The sequence below is a fragment of the Ursus arctos genome, unplaced genomic scaffold (assembly GCF_023065955.2).
Source record: "Ursus arctos isolate Adak ecotype North America unplaced genomic scaffold, UrsArc2.0 scaffold_27, whole genome shotgun sequence".
Lineage (NCBI taxonomy): Eukaryota > Metazoa > Chordata > Mammalia > Carnivora > Ursidae > Ursus > Ursus arctos.
This window is the reverse complement of record NW_026622952.1, coordinates 11,815,400-11,839,273: the sequence shown is the minus strand read 5'-3', so window position 1 is coordinate 11,839,273 and position 23,874 is coordinate 11,815,400. Positions and strand designations below refer to the sequence as shown.

Genomic DNA, 23,874 nt, shown 5'->3' with positions numbered 1-23,874 from the left:
AGATGGTAAGATGGTAGACCGGCTGATAAAATCAGGCCCATTTTTGTTCCCTGACCACCACCCAAGGACAGTGACAGGAGCAGGCTGACTTGCATCTCTAAGAACCTGGTTTCTCCAGGAAGAGCCTCCCGTGGAAAGAAAGACTTGAGCAAGAAGAGACAGGGAGTGTCCTTTATCTGATCTACTTTGGGCCAGGCACGGGACCCAGTGACAAGGATGGCTCCGTGGTAGGAGAGGTCATACAGCCTAAGCAGGAAGTGATTAGGGCTATAGTAGGAGAATATATAAGGCGTTACCCCCGCTGGGACACCCCCGCCCCGTTGATAACAAGGGGTCCTGCCTGGCTCACACAGAATCTTAGGACATTTTACTAACTTCATATTCCATCGGGATCACGGAAATTAGCAATATTTTTCAAGGCCAGATTGAAAAATACATGGATGAAAGTCAGTGGTTCCCCCTGCTGATCTGTGGATTGCTTGTATCAAGTTCCACTGGTACGAAAACATGTTAGTAAACTTGCATTCCCACTGTATCACTATTATTTAACCTTCTGAAAGCACTAGCCGATGTGAATAGCACGTGAAAAAAAAGGGATAGGATTTGGAAAGTTGGGAAGCCAGATTGCTTGCAGAGGATATGTGTCAGAAAAACACAAGAGAATCAACCGAAAGACCATCAGAAACAAGAGAATTAAGTAAATGCTCGATTGTAACATTAATATGAAAAAATCAGTAGCCTTCTTAGGTAAAAATATCAATTAAAAATAAAATAGAAGTCGTAGATCCCATTTACAATAGAATTTAGAGATGAAAAGCCTACAATAAACTTTATCAGAGATAGGCAAGACCCATATGACGGACATGGTAAAGCCCTGCCAAGGGACATAGAAGAACACGTAAAGGGGCGCCTGGGTGGCTCAGTCACTTGGGTGTCTGCCTTCGGCTCAGGTCATGATCCCAGGGTCCTGGATTGAGTCCCATATTGGGCTGCCTCTTCAGCGGGGAGCCTGCTTCTCCCTCTGCCGCCCACTTGTGCCTACTCTCTCTCTCTCTCTCTCTCTCTCTCAAATAAATAAACAAATAAATAAAACCTTAAACAAAAAGAACACGTAAAAAAAGTAAAGGATATACTATGTGCTGAGATAAACAGACTTAATACTGAAAAGATATTTCTCTGTAAATTAATCGACATTTAATGTGACCTCAAAACCAGCAGGATTTGTGAGGAACGTGGCGAAATGATCCTGATTCCACCTGGAGAAATAAATATGCAGAGATAGGCAGGAAAACTGATAAAGTAACAGACGGGAGAGACTCCCAAGGTGGGGGTGGGTGGGATTTACATCCTTTTGTACTGTGGGAGATTATTTAAAAAATAGAGATTCTTGGGCCCACTTAAAATTTAGAAAGTCGGAGACCCTAAAGACCCACAGTCGATTTCTGATTTAGGACTAGTTCAGGAATGTCTGATACAGCTCTGTCTTCCGTTCAATTTCCAGACCGGAACTTCCAGTTATTGTCACTATTACTATGACAATTTGCCCAAGAACTTCATGTGTAAACCCATTTTGCCCAAAACTTCATTTTGCTCACACGTTCGTAGATTAGGATCTTGGGAAAGGCTCTGCTGAGCAGTTCTCCCCTGGCGTCTCTCAGGTGGTCACAGTCAGGGACGGCTCGTGCTGCTGTCATCTGAAGGTGGTGAGGCTGGGCAGCCAGAACGGCACACTCACATGACGGTAGCCGATGGCTCTCACCTGAGAGCTCGGTTGGGACTGTCGCCTGAAGCGCCAACACAGGCCTACTTAGAGCAGTTAGACTTCTCCCAAGACAGGTCAGAGCTCCAGCATGAGGGTTCCAGCCAACGCCCCTTTTTATGACCTGGTTTCAGAAGTCACAGGATGTCACTTCCGCTCTACTATTTTGGTTGAAGCAGTGTCAAGCTTCTCAGACGGAAAAATGCAAGTTTCACTCCTAATCGAGAGACATTTGTCATCTAAGATCTACAAGCACGGAAACAGCTTTCAACCCCGACGCATACTATCAACGGTCCCGTCTGATCCAGAAAACATCACAAGGCACAAGTATTCTTAGATCAAGAAATGCTAGAAAGTAGAAAGCTGTAAAAGCACCACCCAAGGAGGGAACGGAGGTAGGAGGGTTTGAGGTAACCACCGATTTCAGGACCCCCACCTCCGCGTGAGAGTTCACCCTTACCTTTTCACATCGGTGTCCACCCAAACCGTCTTTCCTGCTACACCGTGAGTGGCACAGAGACCAGCCGAGTGCCCGATATGGAGGACAGCTGGCTAGACAGAATGTGTGTTGCATTCTCCACCAGCAGAATCCAGAGCTACCGAACCGTCAGGCAGCTGAAGCAGACAGACCTGGGTAGCTCCGGGGTCTCTGGTAAGCCAGACACGTTCCCAGGAACCCTTGCTAAAACTCCTTCCCCTGCTTCCCTTGAGCACATATGCCGTCATATGAGGTCTGGACTGGATTTTCATCCGAGGATATTATTAGTAACATCCATCAAATGGGCACGTGTCTGCTACCTCCCAACAAAGGGCTCCTAGGCATAGGAACCGCACCCAGTGGAAAAAAACGTAGTCCGATGGATGTCCTGCGTTCTGACCAGCTGGGTGGGTATCCTCTTGCTGCGAGACAGGTTTGTTAGTGAGAGGGTAGACGGGCAGGCGGAGGCACAGAAAGGGGTTAGAAACAGGTGGAAAGGATCAGTTTCTCCAACATGTGTCTTTAGGAGGAGAGGCCTTTATAAAGAAAAGTCTTCTGTTACCCTTGAGATTGGGGGTTTCCTAACTGTCCGTTCCTCAAAGTTTTGGTCCAGCCTCTAGATTCATGTGTCTCAGTGATGTGAGCTTATCTCGCAGTAATTAGCAAAGGTGCCATCGCAGTCCCGAGAACCTCGCGGCTGCCAGCAGACAGAATAGGGAGTCTTCTGGAAACAGTGCTTGGATCTCTCGTGAAAGCGGGGAATCGAGCCTTATCAGAGCAATAACTCAGGACTTGGCTCCTTCCGGGTGTCGTGGGGAAGTTCAGTGGGAAGCTACTGAACTTGGCCTTAAGGCTCCAGGTGTCTCCCATCAGAGTTCCAAGCTGATTTTATGTCACTGGTTTGGTGGTGGTTGTACAACTCTAAAATTTAGTAAACTTACTAAAGATCACGGAATGGCATACCTAAAATGGGTGAACTTTATGGTATATAAATTATATCCCAATAAAGCTGTTCAGTGATTAATATATGGAAATAGGCTCACTGCCTCAACTTTCAAAGAACACAAATACTGAGGAGTAAAAATGGAAAGTTTCTCCTCCATGTGCCTGCCCCACATCCCACTTCTTTAATTTTCGGTAACCAACTGAGCAGTTCGCGTCATTACTTTGAGACTTGTATTTATGCGTTTGACAGGATATGTCCACACACAAATGTATGTGCTTGACAGGATAATATCGTTAGCAGAATTTTTTCTCTTGTTGTTCTTTGTTACTCCTGCCCTGCCCTTAATTTGATCAGCTGGACATTTACTCTTGTTGCCCCAGGTCACGGATGGCCCTGGGCCAGAACACGGAAATGAAGGAATCACATTCTTGTCTTCTGAGTTGCAAAGGCATAAAGCAGTAGATGAGAGAGACCGTGTCTTTGCTTAGTCAGACCCTCCTGCCCTAGGGGATGCTGGTGTACACGTGTCAATCCACACACAGCCTGCTTTTTCACTTAACAGCACACTCTAGAGACGTCCTGTGTCTGTACATACGCTTCTCTTTCACCTTTTTTTTTTTTTTTAAGAGGGGGGAGCAGGGGAGGGGCAGAGGGCAAGAAAGAATCTCAAGCGGACTCCTCGCTGAGCGCAGAGCCTGCTGCGGGGCTTGATCGCATGACCCCGAAATCATGACCTGAACCGAAATCAAGAGTCTGATGCTTACCTGACTGAGCCAGCCAGGCGCCCCTCTCCTTCACCCTTTTTACAGGCTGCGTAATATTTTATAATACAGTATAGATACATGACTTTTAAATAGTATATAATTTCACTTTTTATTTCTTCTTTAGCTCAAGAATGGTATAGGAGAGTGTTTTTAATCTTCCAAGTGGCTAGGTTTTTAACTATTCTACGTGATGGGTATGGTTTTATTGCACTGTGGTCAGAGAATGCGGCATGGCTGATGGAAATGTATGTGGTGTTTATATTTATGTAATTTCTCCCCCCACACACGGCTTTTTTACCGAAATACTCACTTCGTCATAAATCTTCCTGGGTGAATCCGATAGGTAAGTTGTATTAATTTACTATTTTAACTTGCATTTCTTTTCTTATGAGATAGAACACTTACGTATTCAAGAACCATTTGTATTTTTTTCTATGAACTGTGTGTTCACAACTGATTGTCTTTATCTTACAGATTTTCAGGAACTCTGTTCTGTATGAAAGAGATTAGCCCCTTGTCCATAGTATGAATTGCAAACATTTCCGTTTGTCTTTGCTTATAATAGTGTGTTTTTTTTTTTTTTTAAACAAATACCTATTTTGAGTCCCTGCTTTCAGTTCTCTTCAGTATATACTATCCTGCCTGACTTTATTTTTTTTTAATTAATTTTTTTTATTTTGCCTTACGTTAGAGACTATTTAGAGAACAAAGCCGCTCGCTCTGTGGCTGGGTCCCCACCTCTGAGAAGGACCATCCCTTGTATTTTACCGTAATACGCTGGTGGACCCATGGGAGAAGAGCACGTCTGGCTTACTGTTCCCTTTTCCTCATAATCCTCCTGGGTCTCAACTTTGGAGCACTGATCTATAGAATCCAGCTCCGAGTCCAAAGTGGAGGAAACAAAGAATTTTCTGCTTTTCCCCTTTGTTCTCCCCAGTTTCAAACTAATTGAAAATACTAGGATTCTTGAATATATGTTTACTCTAATCACCTCCTTAAAGTCAAAGGAGTTAGGTCAAAATTAATTATTTTTATTTAGTATTTATTTCTTCATGTGCTCTCTAGGTTTCCTATCTCTATTAAAGGAGAAAGCCTATCTATCCATCTTTCATCTCTCTATGGAGCAATCTATCTATACTTTGCCAGACCACATTTCTATCCTCATCCCTCTCTCTCTCTCTCAAAATAGACTGAATTTTTAACAGTTTTAGATTTAGAGCAAAACTGGACGGTACAGAGATTTGCCATATCTGCCTTGTCCCCACATGTGTGGCCTCCCCCATGGTCAGCATCCCCCACCAGAGCGGCATATTTGTTAGTGGGTGAAGCCACGCTGACACACTCTCATCACCCAAAGTCCAGAGTTTACATCCAGGTTCACTATTTTATTTATTATTAATTAATTAATTAATTAATTATTTGAGAGCATGTGCAAGCAGGGGGAGCAGCAGGCAGAGGGGAAGAGAGAAGTAGGCTCCCCTCTGAACAGGGAGCCAGATGTGGGGCTCAATCCCAGGACCCCGGGATCAGGACCTGAGGCGAAGGCAGACGTTTCACCGACGGAGCCACCCAGGCGCCCCTCATCCGGGTTCGCTCTTGGGTGCTGTTCATTCCATGGGTTTGGACAACTGTATAATGACACATGTCCACCATCACAATATCCTCGGGTATCTGCATTGCTCTACAAATCTGTTCCACCTATTTACCCCTCTCTTCCCACCTAACCCCTGGCATTCGCTGATCTTCCATCTGCCTCCATAGTTTTGCCTTTCCCCGAATGTCATATAGTTAGAATCACCCAGTGTGTAGCCTTTTCAGACTGGTTTCTTTCACTTAGTGATATGCACGCAAGTTTCCTCCATGTCTCTTCATGGCCTGGCAGCTTGTGCCTTTTTAGGGCTGAATCATATCCCATTGTCTGCCTATGATGCAGCTTGTTTACCTGCTGAAGGACATCTTGGTTGCTTCTGAGCTGGTGCAGTTCCGAGTAAAGGAGCTATCGACACCTGTGTGCAGGTTTTCGTGTGGACATGGTTTTCAACTCCTCTGGCTAAATGCCAAGGAGTACAATTGCTGGACTGGACGGCTAGGAGTGTGTAAGTAACTTTGAAAGCGTGTACTGTTTTGCACTCCCACCAGCAGTGAGTGAGCGTTCCCGTTGCTCCACGTCCTCACCAGCCTTTGGATTTCGGCCATTCTAACAGGTGTGTAATGCTTTCTCGTTATTTCAGTTTGCATTCACCTAATGACCTGTTCAGTGGAACCTCTTTTCATAGGCTTACTTGCCATCTGTTTCTCTTCTCTGGTGTGATGTCTGTTCAGACCTTAGGCCTACGTTTTATTTGGCTTGTTCAATTTCTTAAGACGGGGTTTTTAAGAACTCTTCGTATTTTTTGGATAGCAGTACTTTATCAGATGTTGTCTTTTGCAAATATTTTCTCCCAGGCTGCAGCTTGTCTTCTCATCTCTCCAGTGTCTTTCGCATAAGTTTTTTTAATTTTAATGAAGTTTAGCCTATCAGTTTCTTTCTTTTGTGGATCATGCCTTTGGTGTTGAATTTTAAAAAGTCATTGTGAAAGACTCTGCCAAAAGACTGTTAGAATTAAATGAATTCAGTAAAGTCACAGGATACAAAATTAGCACACAGAAATCAGTTGCATTTCTATACACGAATTAAGAACTATCAGGAAGAGATATTGAAAAGACAATCTATAATTCGTTTTCTAACACTGGCAATAACCGGAGGGAAAACCCGAGTCTAACAGCGTTTAGAATCTGATCTTCTCACGAGACATTGACAATATAAAAGCAGGTAGTAGGGTCACCGCGGGGTTTTCATGCCCACTTAAACATGGAAACTTGAAAAACTTCAGAATGGTGCCTAACAATAGGTGCCAAAGTCTATACTTGGGAAGAATTCTGGGACATAAATTATGTAAACTGTTTCACCTCCTTGAGTCTCAGTTTATCTGTAAAATGGGGATTAAAATTCCTACTTCGTGGGATCATTGGGATTATTAATGACAATGTATGTATATACAAAGTACCTGGTTCGTTATAAGGTTGCAGAAATTCTCTGCCTCTAGTGCCCACGGTTCTTGGTCAAGCTGCTTGGAAGAGGCAGGCCGGACGACGAACGAAGAGGTGGTATGCAGCAAAGCAAAGTTTACTGAGCAAAAGGATAAAGCTCCCAGAGAGGGAGGAGGCCCGAGAGGGTTGCCGCCAGAGTTTCTAAGTTTAGGGGTTTTTATGAGCTCTTTTGTGGAACTTTCTTAAGCAACCGGGGTGTGCTGAGCCGTGTCAAACTGGGCTTTGGTCATGTATCTGTCCACCTATTAATGTCAACGTGCGGATGGTCTTTTTTGCTGACACCGGGGGGCTTATGTCCTAACTGCCCCTTGCCTGTGATAGGGACAAATGCTTTGTGGTAAACTGCCTTATTTTAGGACATTTTGCAGAAGTCATTTCTGCAAAGGCTGCAAATCAGAATGCTAGCGCGGTCCTAAGATGCAAAACAGGACGTCAGTGCTGTTTGTTTGTTTGTTTGTTTTTTTTTTAGCTGTCCTGACTCCGTATTTTCCTGCTGGGGACCCTGGCCTGACTACCTAACTGTCCAACTTACTCCTAACACTAAGGGCTCGGTGATAGGTATTATTTGTAGGGTTATTAGCATGCTTTCAAGTGCTTAATTCTTTCTCCTTGTGACTCTGACACTCCCTCTGGCAAAGAAGTTATGGATAAAATTCTAGCTTCCAATCTGCTACCTGATGAGTCACTAAGCACAGAGAAAGGAGAATGGAAGGAAACAATGTTGTTTGTACCATGTGCCGGGCGCTGCGCGGAGTATTTGACGCTTCCCACTGCATGAGGTAGGTCTCAGGCTGGGAATGGTGGAGGGACCGAGTTGGCTCAGTTACGTCTGCAGGCCTCCGAGCTGCCCTGGGAACCGGCGAGAGGTCTGCCGCCAGAGCCCATGCCCCTTCATTTCAGAGCTATTTCTATTTTTTTTAAATTTTTCTTTATTTAGAGCTATTTCTAGCAGGAGCCTGTGCTTCTCATGCTGTACTTGGCTAACTCCCCTGCGAGCTGAGAGGTGCGGATAAGGCCCTGCCGGGACAGATCTCAACAGGAAGACCAGAGGGACAGTCGTTATTTGTATTCTGAGTTTTAGGTCAGTTGTGTTAAGGCTGGTCAGGCTGAAATGAACAAACAGGGAAAAGAAGACACTTCAGAGCTGACTGCTATCCATACACAGTATACTTTAAAAATGTTTTTATTGAATATTAAACAGTTACAAGTACTGTTAGACATTGAGCCAAAGCACAATTACAGGTTAAATATAATCATAAAGATGTCTTAAATAGAAACCCACCGAGCAGGCAGGTGAAGTTCCTTGACGCCCTCTTTTGGAAAGGAGAGGACGAGGGAAGAAAGGTCTTTCATTCCACGTGAAAGACAGTGATGACTATAGAAGGATTTACATGCTGTGAGCGATCTCCCATGACCAAATCGATAGGGTTGCCAGATATAGTAAAACAAAGCAAAAAGCCAGGATGTTCAGTTACATGTGAATTTCAGATAAATAATAAGGTTTTTTTTTTTACCATAAATATATGCCAAATAATGCATGAAACATACTTAAGCTAACAAATTATTCATCTAAAATTCAAATGTAACTGGGTGTCTTGTATTTCATCTGGCAATCCTACAAACAGACATATGCAACAAAGCAAAGAGAGGGGATCGGAACCCCCTGCCACTGGTGGGTCACACAGAGACTAAAAATAAAAACACCACCAATAATGAGCCAAAGAGTCACTACGATGGGTTACTCACACAGACCAACATCACAACGGGAAAATATGATTAGTACTCCAAATGCTGTTGCCAGGAAACATTCTAGATTTCCTCAAAGCTGGTTTTGTAAGTGTTTTTGAGAAACCTTGTTGATAAAAGTACCTTTTCAGTTTGTAGCTATCAAAGACAAATACGACCGCCACAAAGACCAATGAGCTTGAAACGATGGAAGCAGAAGCAGGTGTTATATGCACATGAAGACTTTAAATATTTTGTGTAATGAATACAATGGTTATGGGGTCAAGGTCATCTTCTAGGTCGAGGCTATTAGCCTCAAAGATTTTGGTTCTGTTTGTACTGTTGTGTTTCCTAGCTTCTCGTCCTGAACCCTGGGGAGGGGCGTGGGAGTGTGTGAGACACCCCACTGGCAGAGTTTAACTGCATTTCTTTGCAAACACTCTGAATCAAGAAAGGGTTTTCAGGGCTGCCTGCATTAGTGCGGAGACAGGTACAAAGTAGCAAAACAATCTGAATTGTGGAGCATTAGAAATCTGCTTGAAAAAATGAGTGGTAGGATGGGTGTGAAAAGCGTAAAGCAGAAGAGAAAATGTGAATGAAGGAAGAGTGCAAATGCAATCATCTGGGCGGTGTGTTATTTCAAAGGAGGCGGGGCCCTCGACGTATAACTGGTCACACCATGAGCGGGTTTGGTCTTGGAGGGTATAAAACCCAGCGCTTCCTACTGCCCTTCGCTCAGAACCATGGCTTATAATTTCAAGTGATTAAAAAACAGTGTGGGCAACACTGAGATCCCACAGGGTATCTTTATGAGATGCTGCTGGTTCCCCCCGCCCCCAACACTGACTAGGCTTTGAAATCTTGCTAGCATTTCTTTAAACTAGAATATCTGATAGCTGAGGAATTTCAGACATAGAGAAATCGGGAGAGATTGATTAGATCCGCTCCCTAGCATGTAAGGGAGCACTACTTATGAAACAGACCCTCATCACACCAGCTTCATGGCTGTGACCTACGTGGAGACGCGCCCAACTCACGGACACCTTTCAAACACTAAGGAATGGAACTACAACTTTTTAGTTATTAGGCTATAAAAGGTTAAAAAGTTTCTGCCATAGTTAAGGCTTTCTTAAGAAGAAACATTTAATTGTCTATTAATTTCAGAATGCACAAGGTATCTGAAGATGCCTTACTTTTTAGGGTGGTTTTTAAAAAAAAGCATTTCCTAGTCATATGCTAGAAGTGTCCAACCAAAGCTCAAATATTACCTTCACAATTAACTTTCTTTTCATTTTTCTGTCATTTAGTTGACATCGGACAAGTTTAAGTTTAGTCTTTTCAGTAAAATTTCTGACACATGAAACCCTACCTTTAATGTCAGTTTTGAGTGTTCCCTGAACGACTAAAGTCTACAGCTCTATGGAAGATAAGTGCCCAACAAAAATCACAGCAAGAAGGCTGTCACACATTATCGTACAAGTGGGTTTTGGCCACAGTGGAGGCAAGGTGCTTGGAAACAAACACCATTTCTGTTTGCAAGGCTGTTTTGAGGAATCCGAAGAGCGCACGCGTTTAGAAAGGGGGGGCGGTGAGCAATGGCCAATAACCCTTGTGCAGCTGGCAGATGTACTGAAATAAAGAAAAACCTAGGCGACTTATTGCATTCTACTGCTCTTCGAGTGCACACTGAAGTGTTATTTTTTGTATAAAGACTATAATAATAGAATATTAACCTATAGTACTTTATTTGCCCTATTCAGGCATTTCTCTGTATGTATCAGTGCACTTTGCTATTTTGAGAGCAAAGGGAAATTAGTCTAGCCGCTGACATCAAGGTCAAGGAGTGCAAGGATGCCGTCATGAAAACATCCTATTATTTAATCTATTTATGTTACTGGAAAGCTAGAAATGCCAAATTCTAAGAAGGAAAAGGTAAATAAGAATCCTGGTTGTACTGCTGTTATTTTGCATAGAAGTAAAACTCTGGTTTCCATGCTGTCATTTGTTAACAAATTGGCAGAATCTTTGGAGCAGAGCACATGAGGCCTAATACCCGGTTCTGGTTGTGATATGGAAACAGAGGTACAGTCTCCTTTAGCAAGACTCAAGATGAAGAAAGGAGGAAAATGAAGGGGGTCAAAGGTAACTACTGGAGCTAATTAGAATTCCAGACTAGCAACCTGGGGAAAAGGGAAGGAGGCCAAGTAGAAGGAGAAAGCGTCTAGCCCAGAGCACTTAACTTATGCTTAATTGGGGACTCAAGAACCCAGCGGGCACTACCCAGTAAACTGGAACCATCGGGTCTAGAAGATCTGATTTTAGAACTGCAGTAAAGCTGGTGGAGGTGTCCAGATTCTCTCTCCATTTGGTTTGGGAAACACACGGGCCATTGCAGGGGAGGCCATATTGGAACTCCTCAACTTGCTCGTGCTCTATACAGTGCATACACAAGAAATTACGTGGATTTTGGCCTAAGTTAATGCCATACTTTTATATTCCAAAGGGTTTTTCACACTGGTATAGATGGAAGTTCCAAATGTAATCAACTTTTGCTAACTTGTGGGCACTCGTGATGACCTTTGGTTTTCAAGTTTTGAAAAAATGTATTTGGCTCCTGTGAAATATCAATTAACCCATTCTCTTTAGCAGATGAATAATATATACACATTCTTCCAATAACTACTATACACACAAATCGTTACAAGACAAGAAGCACTGCACACGTCTTCCTTACACGGTACCTTTACTCGGCACACACATCAGATGCGTAACATCGGCAGTTTGAATACTGAACCACAGTTTAACTTCTCAGGTGTAAGGCCGAAGTTTAAAACACCCATTCATATAGTTAGTATGATGGAAACGACATATAAGCACAGTCGAATAGTGGCTTATCTTTTTAATAAAGCTATAAAGCTTTGAGATCTATCCCATATTCCCCCTTTTATGGAACTAAGAATCACAGCTGTGTTTACCGTTTTAAACTATACCTAAGTGGGGAGGCAAGTAACATACACTTTCACAGCTACTAAAAACTATACAGATGCCATTTCTTCAACCCATTACTACACACACACACAAAAAGCAAAAAAGAAGGGAAGGAGGAAACAAAGCCCTCTTAACAAATATGAAACTCCGAAGCTTCGTATGGAATTCTAGTGCTATTAAACAAGTAGCCAAGACACAAACACCCAGCTTGGGTCACTAAAACTTCAATAGAAGCAACAACTGAGGCTAATTCTTGATTTCATGTCGAGGACCCATGCAAGATTCTGCTAGAAAACTCAAACTAGTTCCCGAGGCCTAGTTCTAGCGTTGGACTCAAGCCAAAAAGAAAGCTAAATGTATATTTTAAGAGCCTATTCTAGAATGTTTGCATGTCACCATTTTATTTTCCTTTAGGAGATTAAATGAGGTCACGGCTTAATCAGCCTGCATTAAAACACGAATTAGGTTTTGGAACTTTACGTCGAAATGGCAAGTTTGCATTACACTGTTTTCCTTTTTTTTTTTTTTTTAAACCACATTTACGTTATTTTTGCTTCAAAGCTGAGTAGATGCACAGCACGTCAAAGTAAATAAATTAATGCAGTCAATTCACCATCCGGTTCAGGTGCAAAGGGCAAGTGTGAGCTGTGTAATGGATCATCTTTCACAAGCGTCAGTGTGCACCGGGCAAAAATTGATCAAAACACGCAAAACGAAACAGCAGTGTCCTGAAGAAACAGTATAGGATTTCTCCACCTTCCTTCACAAAAATAACTGAACGAGCTTTGGTTTCAGTTTTTGTTCTTCTTGAAGAAATGGTTCGAAAATGTAGTGCTGGGACCTACAGAAACTATCTGAAGCACCTCACTCCAAATAAACCCCAAATCTGGAGCCAACACCCAAGTTCTTGCATATCTACTTACTAAAGAGGGTCTGAATCCTAGCCTTCTAAACTGGAGACAATAAAGATCACTGTGGCTCTAACGAAGTACAGTAATTCCACTGAATTTGGCAGTAAGGCAGTTACTGTTGGGGGCGACTAGCCGGTGGTAGGGCTCAGGTAGAGAGACGCACTTTTCGAGCAGGCCCTGCAAGGCCCTCCTTTCCTGCTGTGGTCTCGGAACCACATGCTCCCCGCTCGTCTCAGCGCTGTTCCTCCCCCCCCCACCCCCCCGGCCCTTGCTCTGTGTTTCATGAACACCGGACCCCTCACTCCACCCTTTCCCCGGCCGCGCGCTTCTGGGGTCTCCGGCACCGTCCTGAACGCCTCCGGGGCAGGCTGCAACTGGGAAGAGCGGGGGGCCCTCAGCGGCTTTGACTTCTCTGAACTTGGGAGCTCCTCAGTCAGGCTGACCTTTGTGCCTTTCCCTGGTAAGACTGGCCAATTCATAAAAGGAAACTAAAACGTGATATTTTTCCTTCCTGTCCCAATTTACAGTGATAAGAAGTACGGATACAAAAGAAATCCAAGTGAAAAAAAAAGGGGAAACTAAGTCTTGCTCAGCCAGAAGCTTGGGCTGAATCGCTAATGATTTTAGTCAGTGTGACTTTGTGCAAAATATCCTCAAGAAGGCTCTGGCTCATTTTCAAAGTAAACAAAAAAATGAAAAGAAAAAAAGACAATGATGCATGTTTAGAAAAAATTAAAAATGAGCCTACGTGTACGTTTGTTACATACACGTGCCATGTAGGACAAAGCAAATGTAGTGCGTGAAGTGTGAAATTTGGGAAAGTACTGGTTATGGTTTTTTTTTTTTTTCCATTTCCAAGCCTAGATCAAAGCAATCTTGTTTTAGAAATGGGCAGTTGCAATGCAAATGAGCCTGAGATATGGTAAAAGGCCGCCCCTGTAAACATTTCCTCAAAGAGAACAGTAGCAGTTGAGTATGTATCAGTTACTCATACTATATTCATCACTATAGCGATGCTTTATAAAAGACAGACAGCTGCTTTCTAGGCTGTCAGGGATTTACGGAATATTGATTTTGTTGGAAACAATCCACCGTCATCCAGTCCCACGTTTAGATCCGATGTGGCCTTTCCCAGTGGGCGTTCACTAGGTCTTCTGCTCGGCGGCTGTGGCAGTTTGTGCGGGGGCTTCTGGCTTCATGATCTGGTATGTGATGAGATACTCTGGGTACGCCTGCGAAGGACCGCAAGAAAAGCAAATCACTCCTTTGGCAGGTACAGTATTAAGCGAAGGCTCAGAGGCTATTGGTCCTCATCAATATTCTATAATACCGAAGAGCCTGCGCAGGCCGGCCAGTTAATAGGTGCCTAGACAACACACATGCGAGGTATACCTGTATCTTGCATATAATCAAGTCTAGACCCGATAATCTAGAGAACTGTTGTAATGTTATTTCCACCCTGAGCACTCTGAAGTACTGCGTTCATCCTTCGTGCACATGCCCTTAGTGGGAAAACTAGGGCAGGAGAGGACCTCTCTCCTTTCCACCTCACCTGACACAGGGCTGTCACATAGCATATGTTTAATAAAAGTTTGTTAAATGAAAGAGAAATCTGGCTGAACCAATTTCAAATTAATTACTCCCAAATATGACCCACTGAAGGTGGAAGGGTGAGGCTTGCGGAGTCACCAGTAACTTGGAACAGTTTGGAGATCATTTTCAAAAGATGACTAATAAAAGGCCACTTTCACTGATAACATAATGGTTCAGATGGAGACTCTTCACCCCATTTATTTGCTGTCTCTTTGGCCTCTGCAGTATGTGAAATGAAAGGCTCCGTATCCGGAACGGAAAGAATATTTCTTAGAGGAAATCACTACCCAAGACAACTGGGTGGGGGGCAAAAAACCCCTTAAAACCATGTACATAACAATTTTTCAACCCTAAATATAATATAATGATACAACTAGATGCAGTATTTCAGAGTGGTCTGTGATTGGAAACTAGTATTCTTTGGTGAGGTAAGTGTTTTGGGGTCCAAAAATGATTTGCTGAATGCTGACTTACAAATTACTTGCATATAGATATGGAGTAAGAGAATAAAAAGAATAAAGGATAAAAAAACTGGACTTGAAAAAGATACATGAACGTCTCTGTTGTCCACTGCAGCATTATTTACAGTAGCCAAGGGAGAAACAACCCAAGTGTCCATCAGTAGATGAATGGATAGGGCTCCTGGGTGGCTCAGTCGGTTAAGCGTCTGCCTTTGGCTCAGGTCATGATCCCAGGGTCCTGGGATCGAGCCCCACATCGGGTTCCTTGCTCAGCGGGGAGCCTGTTTCTCCCTCTGACTGCTTCCGCCTGTCGCTCCCCCTGCTTGTGCTCACTCTCTCCTTCTGGCAAATAAGTAAATAAGATCTTAAATAAAAATAGATGAATGGATAAAGAAAGTGTGATGTATATATACACACAAGGGAATGTTACAAAGCCATTAAAAAAAGATCTTGCCATTTGTGACAATGTGGATGGCTTTAGAGGGTATTTGCTAAGTGAAGTGAGTCAGAGAGAAAGATACCATATGATTTCATTTATATATGGCTTCTACAAAACAAAACAAAACAAACACAACAAAATACTAGTAAACTGAATCCAACAATACATTTAAAAAGTCATTCAGCACCATAAGTGGGAATAACTCCTGGGTTGCAAGGGTAGCTCAAAATTTGCAAACCAATCAACATGGTACATCACATTAATAAGAGAAAGGATAAAAACCATACGATCATTTCAATAGATGCAGAAAAATCATTCGACAAAGTACAACATCCATTTATGGATGGTTTAGAGGGAATATACCTCAACACAGGTTTGGCACATAGTAAGAATCCAGTATGTGTAAGTTATTACTATTAACATTATTATTATGCTCCATTAAAGATAAATCCCTCCTGAGGGGGTCTCAGCAAGAATAAAAAGGACAAAAAGTGTAATTATACATTATAATTTTATGTTGATATAACACTTTAATATAATACCTATCATTCATATTCCAATGTTCTCAGTCGATTTAATAATGTTGTTTCTCTCCCAATACCAGATCCAACTGGGGGGCAGGACCTGTAGTTGTCCTGTCTCTTGGCTTTCATTTAATCTGGAAAGTTTTTAAAGCCTTTCTCTGCCTTTTATCATAATGACATTTCTGAAGAATCCAGTCTTCCCACATTTTTTAAAAATAGAACATTCCTCACTTTGAGTAGACCAAGGTTATGCATGCTTGGGTGGAATATTGCATAGACAATGTTGTGCCCTTCTCAGAGTATCATATGTGAGACACACTCTACTTCTGTCCCTTATTGGTGATGTCAATTTTGATTATCTGGTCAAGGCACTGCCCCCTTTCTCCAATGTATGATTACTGTTTTCTTCTCTGTAGTTGATAAGAAGACCATGCAAATATCCTTTTTTTAATCAAAATTATCTCCTAGATTTAGCATCCATTTAGGATTCTTGTCACAATGGTCCCAAGATGATGATTGTCCGAATCCAGTACTCCCTCCACATCTACTCATCTGCCCTTGGCTTTCTACTGCAAGCAAAAGCCTTCCTTGCCCCTTCATTTATGTATTTGTTATCACTACAGAATCATGAACTCCTATTTTTCCCCAGCAGTTTAAAATTTATTACTGTATTTATTTTGGTGTTCAAGCTGTTTCCGATTTGGCCGGTGGGAGCCCCTCCCTGCTGGCTCTGTGTCCTTGTGACATGACCCCCCACCCCCACTTTTTGTGAGTACTTCACTACTTTCCAGGCTCACCTTGCTCCTACTCTGCTTCAGCCCTGGAATTAGCTGTTTCTCCAAAGAGCTTGGGTTCCTTCCGGCGGGGAATGGTATTAGACACCAAGAGCTAGGTCTAGGTGTGCTCACTGCTATCGGGGTTTCCTTGCTTTCAGGAGACAGTGCTAAGAAATATATGCGTATCTATGCTCATATACATACATGTGCCTACATATACTCTTACACACGTACCAAACATCCATTTATTTACAGGTGCACAAACATGCATACATGTATTAGAAATGATGAGTTCCTATCAGTACCTCCAATTTCGGTCCATCTCTACAGTCATTCTTACCATCCCCCCACCGCAGATTTGTATGTCCCTTCCTCCACCATGAGAATCCCAGCTCCCAAATCAAACATCAACACATTTACTCATTTGCTCAATCCTACAATAACCTAAAGGAGTTTCATTGCTTTGCCCATACCAGCACCACAGTCAGCACATCTACTAAAGGAAGTTCAGGATTTGGGTGTATTTCCCATGGCTACTCCACACCTTACCTGGTCCAGGACTGATGGCATATAATAAAATACTGCTTTCCTATATTACTTGTACTTAGTTAATTCCTGCTTTCTCCTTTTTTTTTTTTTTTCCTCTTCTCCATCAGAGTAGTCAAGGAATCCATTTGAAATTCAATTAATTTCAGACAAACTGATCTTTGTTTCTAGATCAATCGACAGGCATTTAGTGGTACTGTGAGAGCTAAGGGCTGGGTTGAAAAATGATAGCAGGTCTTCCTGCTTGTTGACAATTTTACTTTGGAGCCTCAAGCAGCTGGCAGGAACTTAATGTGCTACAGTGTTACGACTCAGAAAGCTACTGTTCTGTGTTAAGTGCCATGATCAGAAATACAGCGATTCAACTCATGAGACCAGCCCGTGGCGAGTACGCCCATAAAGAAAATTCCTTAAAGGGAAGCTGCTCTTTGCTCTCTGCACGGACATGTTCAGGAGCTTGCTTAGGCTGACTTGACGGGTACCACACCTGCTCGCCTCTGTAGATGACATATTCAGCATATGCCAGCCCATTCACACTTGGTCTCCCAATCACTGAGTGGTGTCCTGGAGGGGCGTGAGCCATTTTCATGGTGCTGAACTGCAGAAAGGATTTTCCAAGGGTCACTCTACAGAAAAGCATTTGCCTAAAGAAAAAAGGAAAACAATGTTTTGAAGGAAGCATTAAATCTTAGAGTGATAGAACTGTTAGGTTTATTGATTTTCTAAAAAAAAAAAAAATCAATACAAGGCAAGCTAATTTAAAATGTCACTTTTGAATCTGAATAGGGATGGGATGGGATAGGATTTGATATCCTGATTTACCATAAATAGCAGGCGCAATAGTTAAAGTAGTTTGGGGGTCATTACAGAATCGGTGACAGAAAATACCTGGCAATTTCTGACTGGTGGGAAAAAAGAAATCCTAGCAAAAACTGAGTTTCTGTGAGGATGAACGGGGGGAGACGAAAGCAAATACACACATGGCAGCAACATCTGAAATCAAGATGGGGTTTACTCATTACGAAGAAGTAAAAACCAGGATGAGATAAATCATAATGAAAGTGGACCATATACAAAAATGCTTAGCTTAAATGTATGGCTGGACATCAGCCTACTTGGGTGAAACAATTGCGGAAGATGTTAACTATTACAGAGGACAAGGGAGGCCGATTGGGAGTAAAGTGCCTTATATAAACTAGGGGTTGAGAAATGATGGCCTATGGCCTAACCCTAGTTTGCCACCTATTTTTGTAAATAAAATTTTATTGGAACGCAGCCACCCATTCATTCACGTGTCTTCTGTGGCTGCTTCTGCACTGTAAGGGCCGAGGTCAGTCACTGTGACAGGGATCATATGGCCTGCAAAGCCTAAAGTATTTCTTACGTGGCCACTTTAATAAAACTATGAACATTTTAACTACTCAGTGAGACTGGTCATACTGTTAAATGTGTAAAATAGTTATTATTCAAATAGTTTGTTAGTGTGATCTTTGCATTATAACGAACCAGAGATACTATTCTGAGTCAAATTGTGCCAGACCCGTATAATTGGGTCCTGCCTGGGCTGGCTTTTTTAGCATGCTGTTACTGATGACCCTGTGGGGTGCTGGCTTGGAATCAGCTGCATTCTCCTGTAGGTCCCAGAGGATAAGTTTTCTTTTTCTTTTTTTAAGAGACAGTGAGAGAGTACACACACGGGGGAGGAGAAGGGGGAGCAGAGAGAATCTTAAGCAGGCTCCACACTCAGCACGGAGCCCAGCATGGGGCTTGATCTCATGACTCTGAGATCATGACCTGAGCAGAAATTAAGAGTCGGACGCTTAGCCGACTGAGCTGCCCAGGCGCCCCAATTGATCTACATTAGAGGGAGGCGTCCGAGCTCCATCTCCACACTATGATGTCCCTGGACCCCGCCCGCTCAGCCCCCTGGGCCCACTGCCATGGCTACTCCCAGTCCGTGTGTGTCACACAGAGCTTAACCTGACAGGCCCTTGCCTCCTACCTTCTCTTCCTGCCCCTGAACTTCCCTGCTGCTGTGGGGGCGGGAGAAGATGCAGGACCGGCCCAGGAAGCTGTGGGCAGCAGACGGGCTGGTGGAAAGTACTGGCTTCTGCTCGCTGACTGGCTAGCCTTGTGCATTGTGCTGCATTCTGCAGATGCAACAGCCCCAAATGGGAGGATACCAGTGCCCTGTGGGGCCAATGGTGACCAGCGCCAGACAGGAGCCGGCAGGTCAATTCAGCTCTGGTCTCCCACAATGCACTACTCCGAGACGTATGAGTTCACATAGCCTCTCTGAAGACGTCTCATGGCTGAGCAAACGACCACACTTGTCATGAAACAGGCCAACTCACTGACGTACCTCCTTCTCCACCTCACTTCTCTTCATGCCCTCATTCCTGCTTCCCTGGTATTGCACTTGCCAAGAAAGCTCTAGTACAGAAGCTTTTGCTTCAGGCTGTTTCCTAGGAAATCCTGGCTTTGTATGTCTAACTGTAGCAGGCAACTGTTAATCTTCATCTAGGTTCACTTTTATGGCTTATTTAGGATAGGTCTGCAGCAACGAAGAGTTTTTGCATGTTACATATCCATGGGAACGTTCATGTGTTATTAACCACGACGGCCTTCCTAGAAAGAAGGTTCTTTCTGGACATACCGCAACCATCCTAGAACTGCTGATGGCTGTAATATTTTCATAAAGTAACAGAGAACAGGAAGTTTTAAGGTCAACAACGATAACGAATTTCGAGGCTATCTGGGTCTTTTTGGGGTTTCCCCTGAATTACAAGATCTCCGACTTTCCATCTGGTTAAAGAAAAATACAATCAACTGCAATCTTTGTAATGTACAATTCTTTCGTATTTTTTTCACTGCCTTCAGAGAGTATACTGTTATTCTCTCGAATCTGAGTTTTAAAACTCTATTTAAAAAGCTAACATTCATCTGCTTACTATTAAATCCAAAGTTAGTATTCTGAAATTGGACTTCTCAAGGCTATATGTCCTGCCTTAAAACACCGCTAAAAACATCAGAAACAAATTAAAAGTTGTGTGTCTTAGTACAAATGTTCTAAAGCTAGAGGTTCTTCAACAGAAATAATTCTCAACCTCTTCTTTTTCTGACTCTGAAGCAAGGCAAGGGGAGCTCAGGGAGAAAGTCAAGATGGAGGGAGTTTCATTGTAACCTATGACTGGCTGACATGTATCTGGTTTTTACTAGCACTGCTATTAGCTCTGCTGTCACTTCTCCTAGGAGGGTAGAGGCTGATCAGCTATTCCCATCCCCAAACCTGTGTGACTCACTATGAGTAACACTGAGGAAAAGCACTGACTTCTGCAGAGCCTGAGGAAATGATCGGGCTCCTGACCTGAGGACAGCAACCACAAAGACAGGATGCTCACCTGTGACATATGTAGCATGACCGATCTTTATGTGTGGGGCAGCCTGTGCCTCCTCCAATCCCATAAACATACTGGTTGCTTTTGGAGGAGTTTTCAGCAAAATAAATCCCGGCACCAAACATTCCTCCTATGTATGCATGTCGCTCATCAAACCCTTTATGAATAATGGCATTAATGAAAGGAGAACCTAAAAACAGAAACACAGAAAGATCAGTTTGAATACTTCTCTAGAACCTCAATTAGCTGCAAACTATTTGCACTTGGCAGGTTAATATTAAGTTATTAATAATGTATAAATGAAGTAAGATGGTCTACCATACATAAATTATTTCTTGTAATGGAATCTTAGGAGGGACCTAGTCTTTGCCAAACAAAGATGTAATATGGATTTTGCAGATGGCATCAGATTTTAGATAGCAAAGTAAAGGGGAACCTGGGTGGCTCAGCTGGTTAAGCATCCAACTCTTGATTTCAGCTCAGGTCATGATCTCAGGGTTGAGACGGAGCCCCACGTCAGGTTACATGCTGGGCATGGAGCCTGCTTAGGATTCTTTCTCTCCCTCTACCCCTCCAACCCACTCTTGCCTCTCTAAAAAAAAGATAGCAAAGCCCCTGTGGCTTTAAAAATACAGACACTTACTTCACACAATAACAGATAATCTGATAAACTGAAACAATTACACTAAACTGTAATAAAAATATTTTACTATCTAGATGGCTCATCTGGCAATACAAGTTCCGAAACCATTACAGATAAGTTCTTCTCATTCTGCACGCCCTGGAAAGCCTGTACTAACAAGCAATGCATTAGCAAACTGTACCAATGCATAATTAAAAAAAAATCCAAACAAACCATTTTTGGCCCAACACTAATATAATCAGTAACACAGGCTTTCCACTCTACTGGCGTTTGCAAAAGCCCAAGAGACGGTGACGGCCGTGCTGCTCACCGTGAAATAACATGCGCTCGTTGTGATGGTTGTGATTCTCCTCAGATACTTCCTTCTGTCTGTGACAGAATCGTTCCCGCAACTTCTTGTTGACGACTTTTTGAATCTTTACGGATGAGGAAGAGAGAAGCAAATTAGTGAAATGAATGTTAACTGCCATTTTGTAATTTGAACTAAAAAGTATGCTTTCTTTGAGAAAGGTTCAATTCTTGGTTTTTGTTTGCTTAAAACATTATTTAAAAATGATAAAGCTGCCAGAGCAGTGTAACCAAAGTTAATGTTCTGGCTTTTAGTGACCAAGTTTTCAGTTACGGCTTTTGTTACTTTACACTAGACCTGGTTGTACCTCAAAATCACCTGAGGAATTAAAGAAAAGAGAAAGGTCTTCCTAGATTCCTCCCAGACTTGCTGAATGTTAGGATACGGGGGCCTATAAATCTACATTCTTCTAGAAGCTCTCTAAAAGCTCTCCAGGGAATTCTGATAGGCACTGGTGTAACTTCCAAGGGTTAAGCCAGTTCTCAACAGATTTTATTCAACTTTATGATACTCCGTTGGAAAAGGCACATCTAGCCCATATTATAAAGATACTGAGATTAAGAGATACATGCAGACACATATATCAGATATATTGATGTAATCACTGACTCAGACTGAAAATCTAGGCCCTCAATGCTACTCGGAAGTGGTGATAAAAATTTCTGTCAGCTCTGGTCTGAATCTGTGGGTGAGCTGGGTCTCATCACCATATGTGTACCACCAACCCCAGCAGATCGAGCCTTCTGTCGGTAGCTTTCCTGTTTCCACCCGGTCTCTGTTTCTGGTGAAGTATGGTCTTAAGGGATTAGAGGAAGGTGATACCTGACTGCCAGGCAGCAGATGGCTGATTATCTTGACAGTTTAAAAATAGGACGTTTAGAAAAAATTTTTCATTGTCTATATTTGATTTTCAGATACGCCTTGCAATCCAATTTTCACCCTGAAATTTTAAAGACTTACTCGAATGACATTGTATCTGTTGAAGATGCCACCGGCATTACCACCATCTCTGTGTTCTCGAATCGTACTTTGCATCTACAAGACAAAATAAAGTAACTTTCTGAAACTCTGCCAGTATATAATTCTAAAGACTTTCCTCTGTTTTCAAATTTCACTTCTGTTACTCTGTTTTACTGATGAGTCTCAGACTCAGCGCTAATAATTAAGTAGGAGTTGACTATAAATGGTTCAACACCGTTTAGTGGGTATTTCTGATGAGAAAATAGTCATGACATAAATATTAAACTTCTCCATTTTCTCTTTATTTTCTAGTAAAAACTTTGAAAGACTTTCCTGTAAGCACAATGGGGAAACACAGAAATGAAACATCACCTTAAGTCATCTACATTACTATTTTATGTTATTGAGAATGAAAAGCAACACTGGGATTAAGTCAAACTTAAACTCCTCATGTTTCATGAATACTCATTAAACAAATGCTCAAATAAACACAAAGAATTTTAAAAAAATCAATAAACTTTGGTTCCCTGGGTGAAACAGTCCTTATTATCTCCATCTCTGCAGACCAGGCGAGGCTGGATATGCCATGTAACTAAGCGGAATAACTTTCTTCTGAACAGCACTCATTCTTCATCTGCTCTCCAAATTCAAAAGAATTATGGAAAAGTAAAATGTTTTAAAGACCCAAGTTTCTCATAGAATTGACTCAAAAGAGTTCATTCTCTATCTTACCACTCTATTTGCAAAGTTATTCATCACATTTTGGATATTATTATCCAAATTTGCTAACCACTAAGAGAATGGTTAGGCTGGAAGCTGCTGGAAGATGTGATGCTTCCCTGATGGACTGGCTGGGCAGGAGCTGAATACCCACCCTGAGGTAAGGGTCCTGACTTCCCACCATAAGAATAATGTGAGCTCTAATGAAAAGGCCTTTTTCTGCAAAATAATGGAATTAGTTAGGCGGCTTATTTACTGTGATAATACCATTAGGCACTTTGTTTATCGTGCGTAAGAAATGAGGCAGCAGCCAGCAGGAGGGAGGGAATTTCTATGGCGTCATCTGGCAGGATGTCATCCACAGCCCTACTCCGGTGCTTTACCACAGTGACTGACGACAGGAAAGGTGACCCGAGTTACGAGGCAGATTTCATAAGCAAACATGAAAAGTAACCATATTATTTTATAGTCACATTTTATAACTTTGCATGAAAATAAAAACAAGAAGGTATTTGCTATTTGTGAGGCAAGATTCTCACTTCCTGTGATTTTTCACACAAGAAAACAGTTCTAATACGGTTCCTACTTGCCTAGTTTCAAGAAAGTCTCAAGGATGAAAAGACATCTGTGGCCCACCCACTGAAACCCTAGGCTTCTTTTTTTTTTTTTTTTTAAAGATTTTATTTATTTATTTGACAGAGAGAGAGACAGCAAGAGAGAGAGAGAGGGAACACAAGCAGGGGGAGTGGGAGAGGAAGAAGCAGGCTCCCAGTAGAGCAGGAAGCCCAATGCAGGGCTCAATCC

General features: G+C 42.5%; 1 protein-coding gene across 1 annotated transcript in view; it reads right to left on the bottom strand.

Annotated features, from left to right (window-relative positions):
* Positions 1 to 8,204: 8,204 nt before the first annotated feature.
* The window catches only part of TNKS (tankyrase), a 203,465-nt gene continuing 187,795 nt past the window's right edge, over positions 8,205 to 23,874 (bottom strand). The window contains exons 23-27 of the mRNA XM_026508362.4: positions 22,351 to 22,425; positions 21,352 to 21,457; positions 20,402 to 20,588; positions 17,488 to 17,644; positions 8,205 to 13,893 (exon numbers count right to left, since the gene is read on the bottom strand). Of these exons, the coding sequence (XP_026364147.2) occupies positions 13,807 to 13,893; positions 17,488 to 17,644; positions 20,402 to 20,588; positions 21,352 to 21,457; positions 22,351 to 22,425 (612 nt within the window). The 3' untranslated portion in view covers positions 8,205 to 13,806. The remainder of the gene's footprint in view (positions 13,894 to 17,487; positions 17,645 to 20,401; positions 20,589 to 21,351; positions 21,458 to 22,350; positions 22,426 to 23,874) is intronic.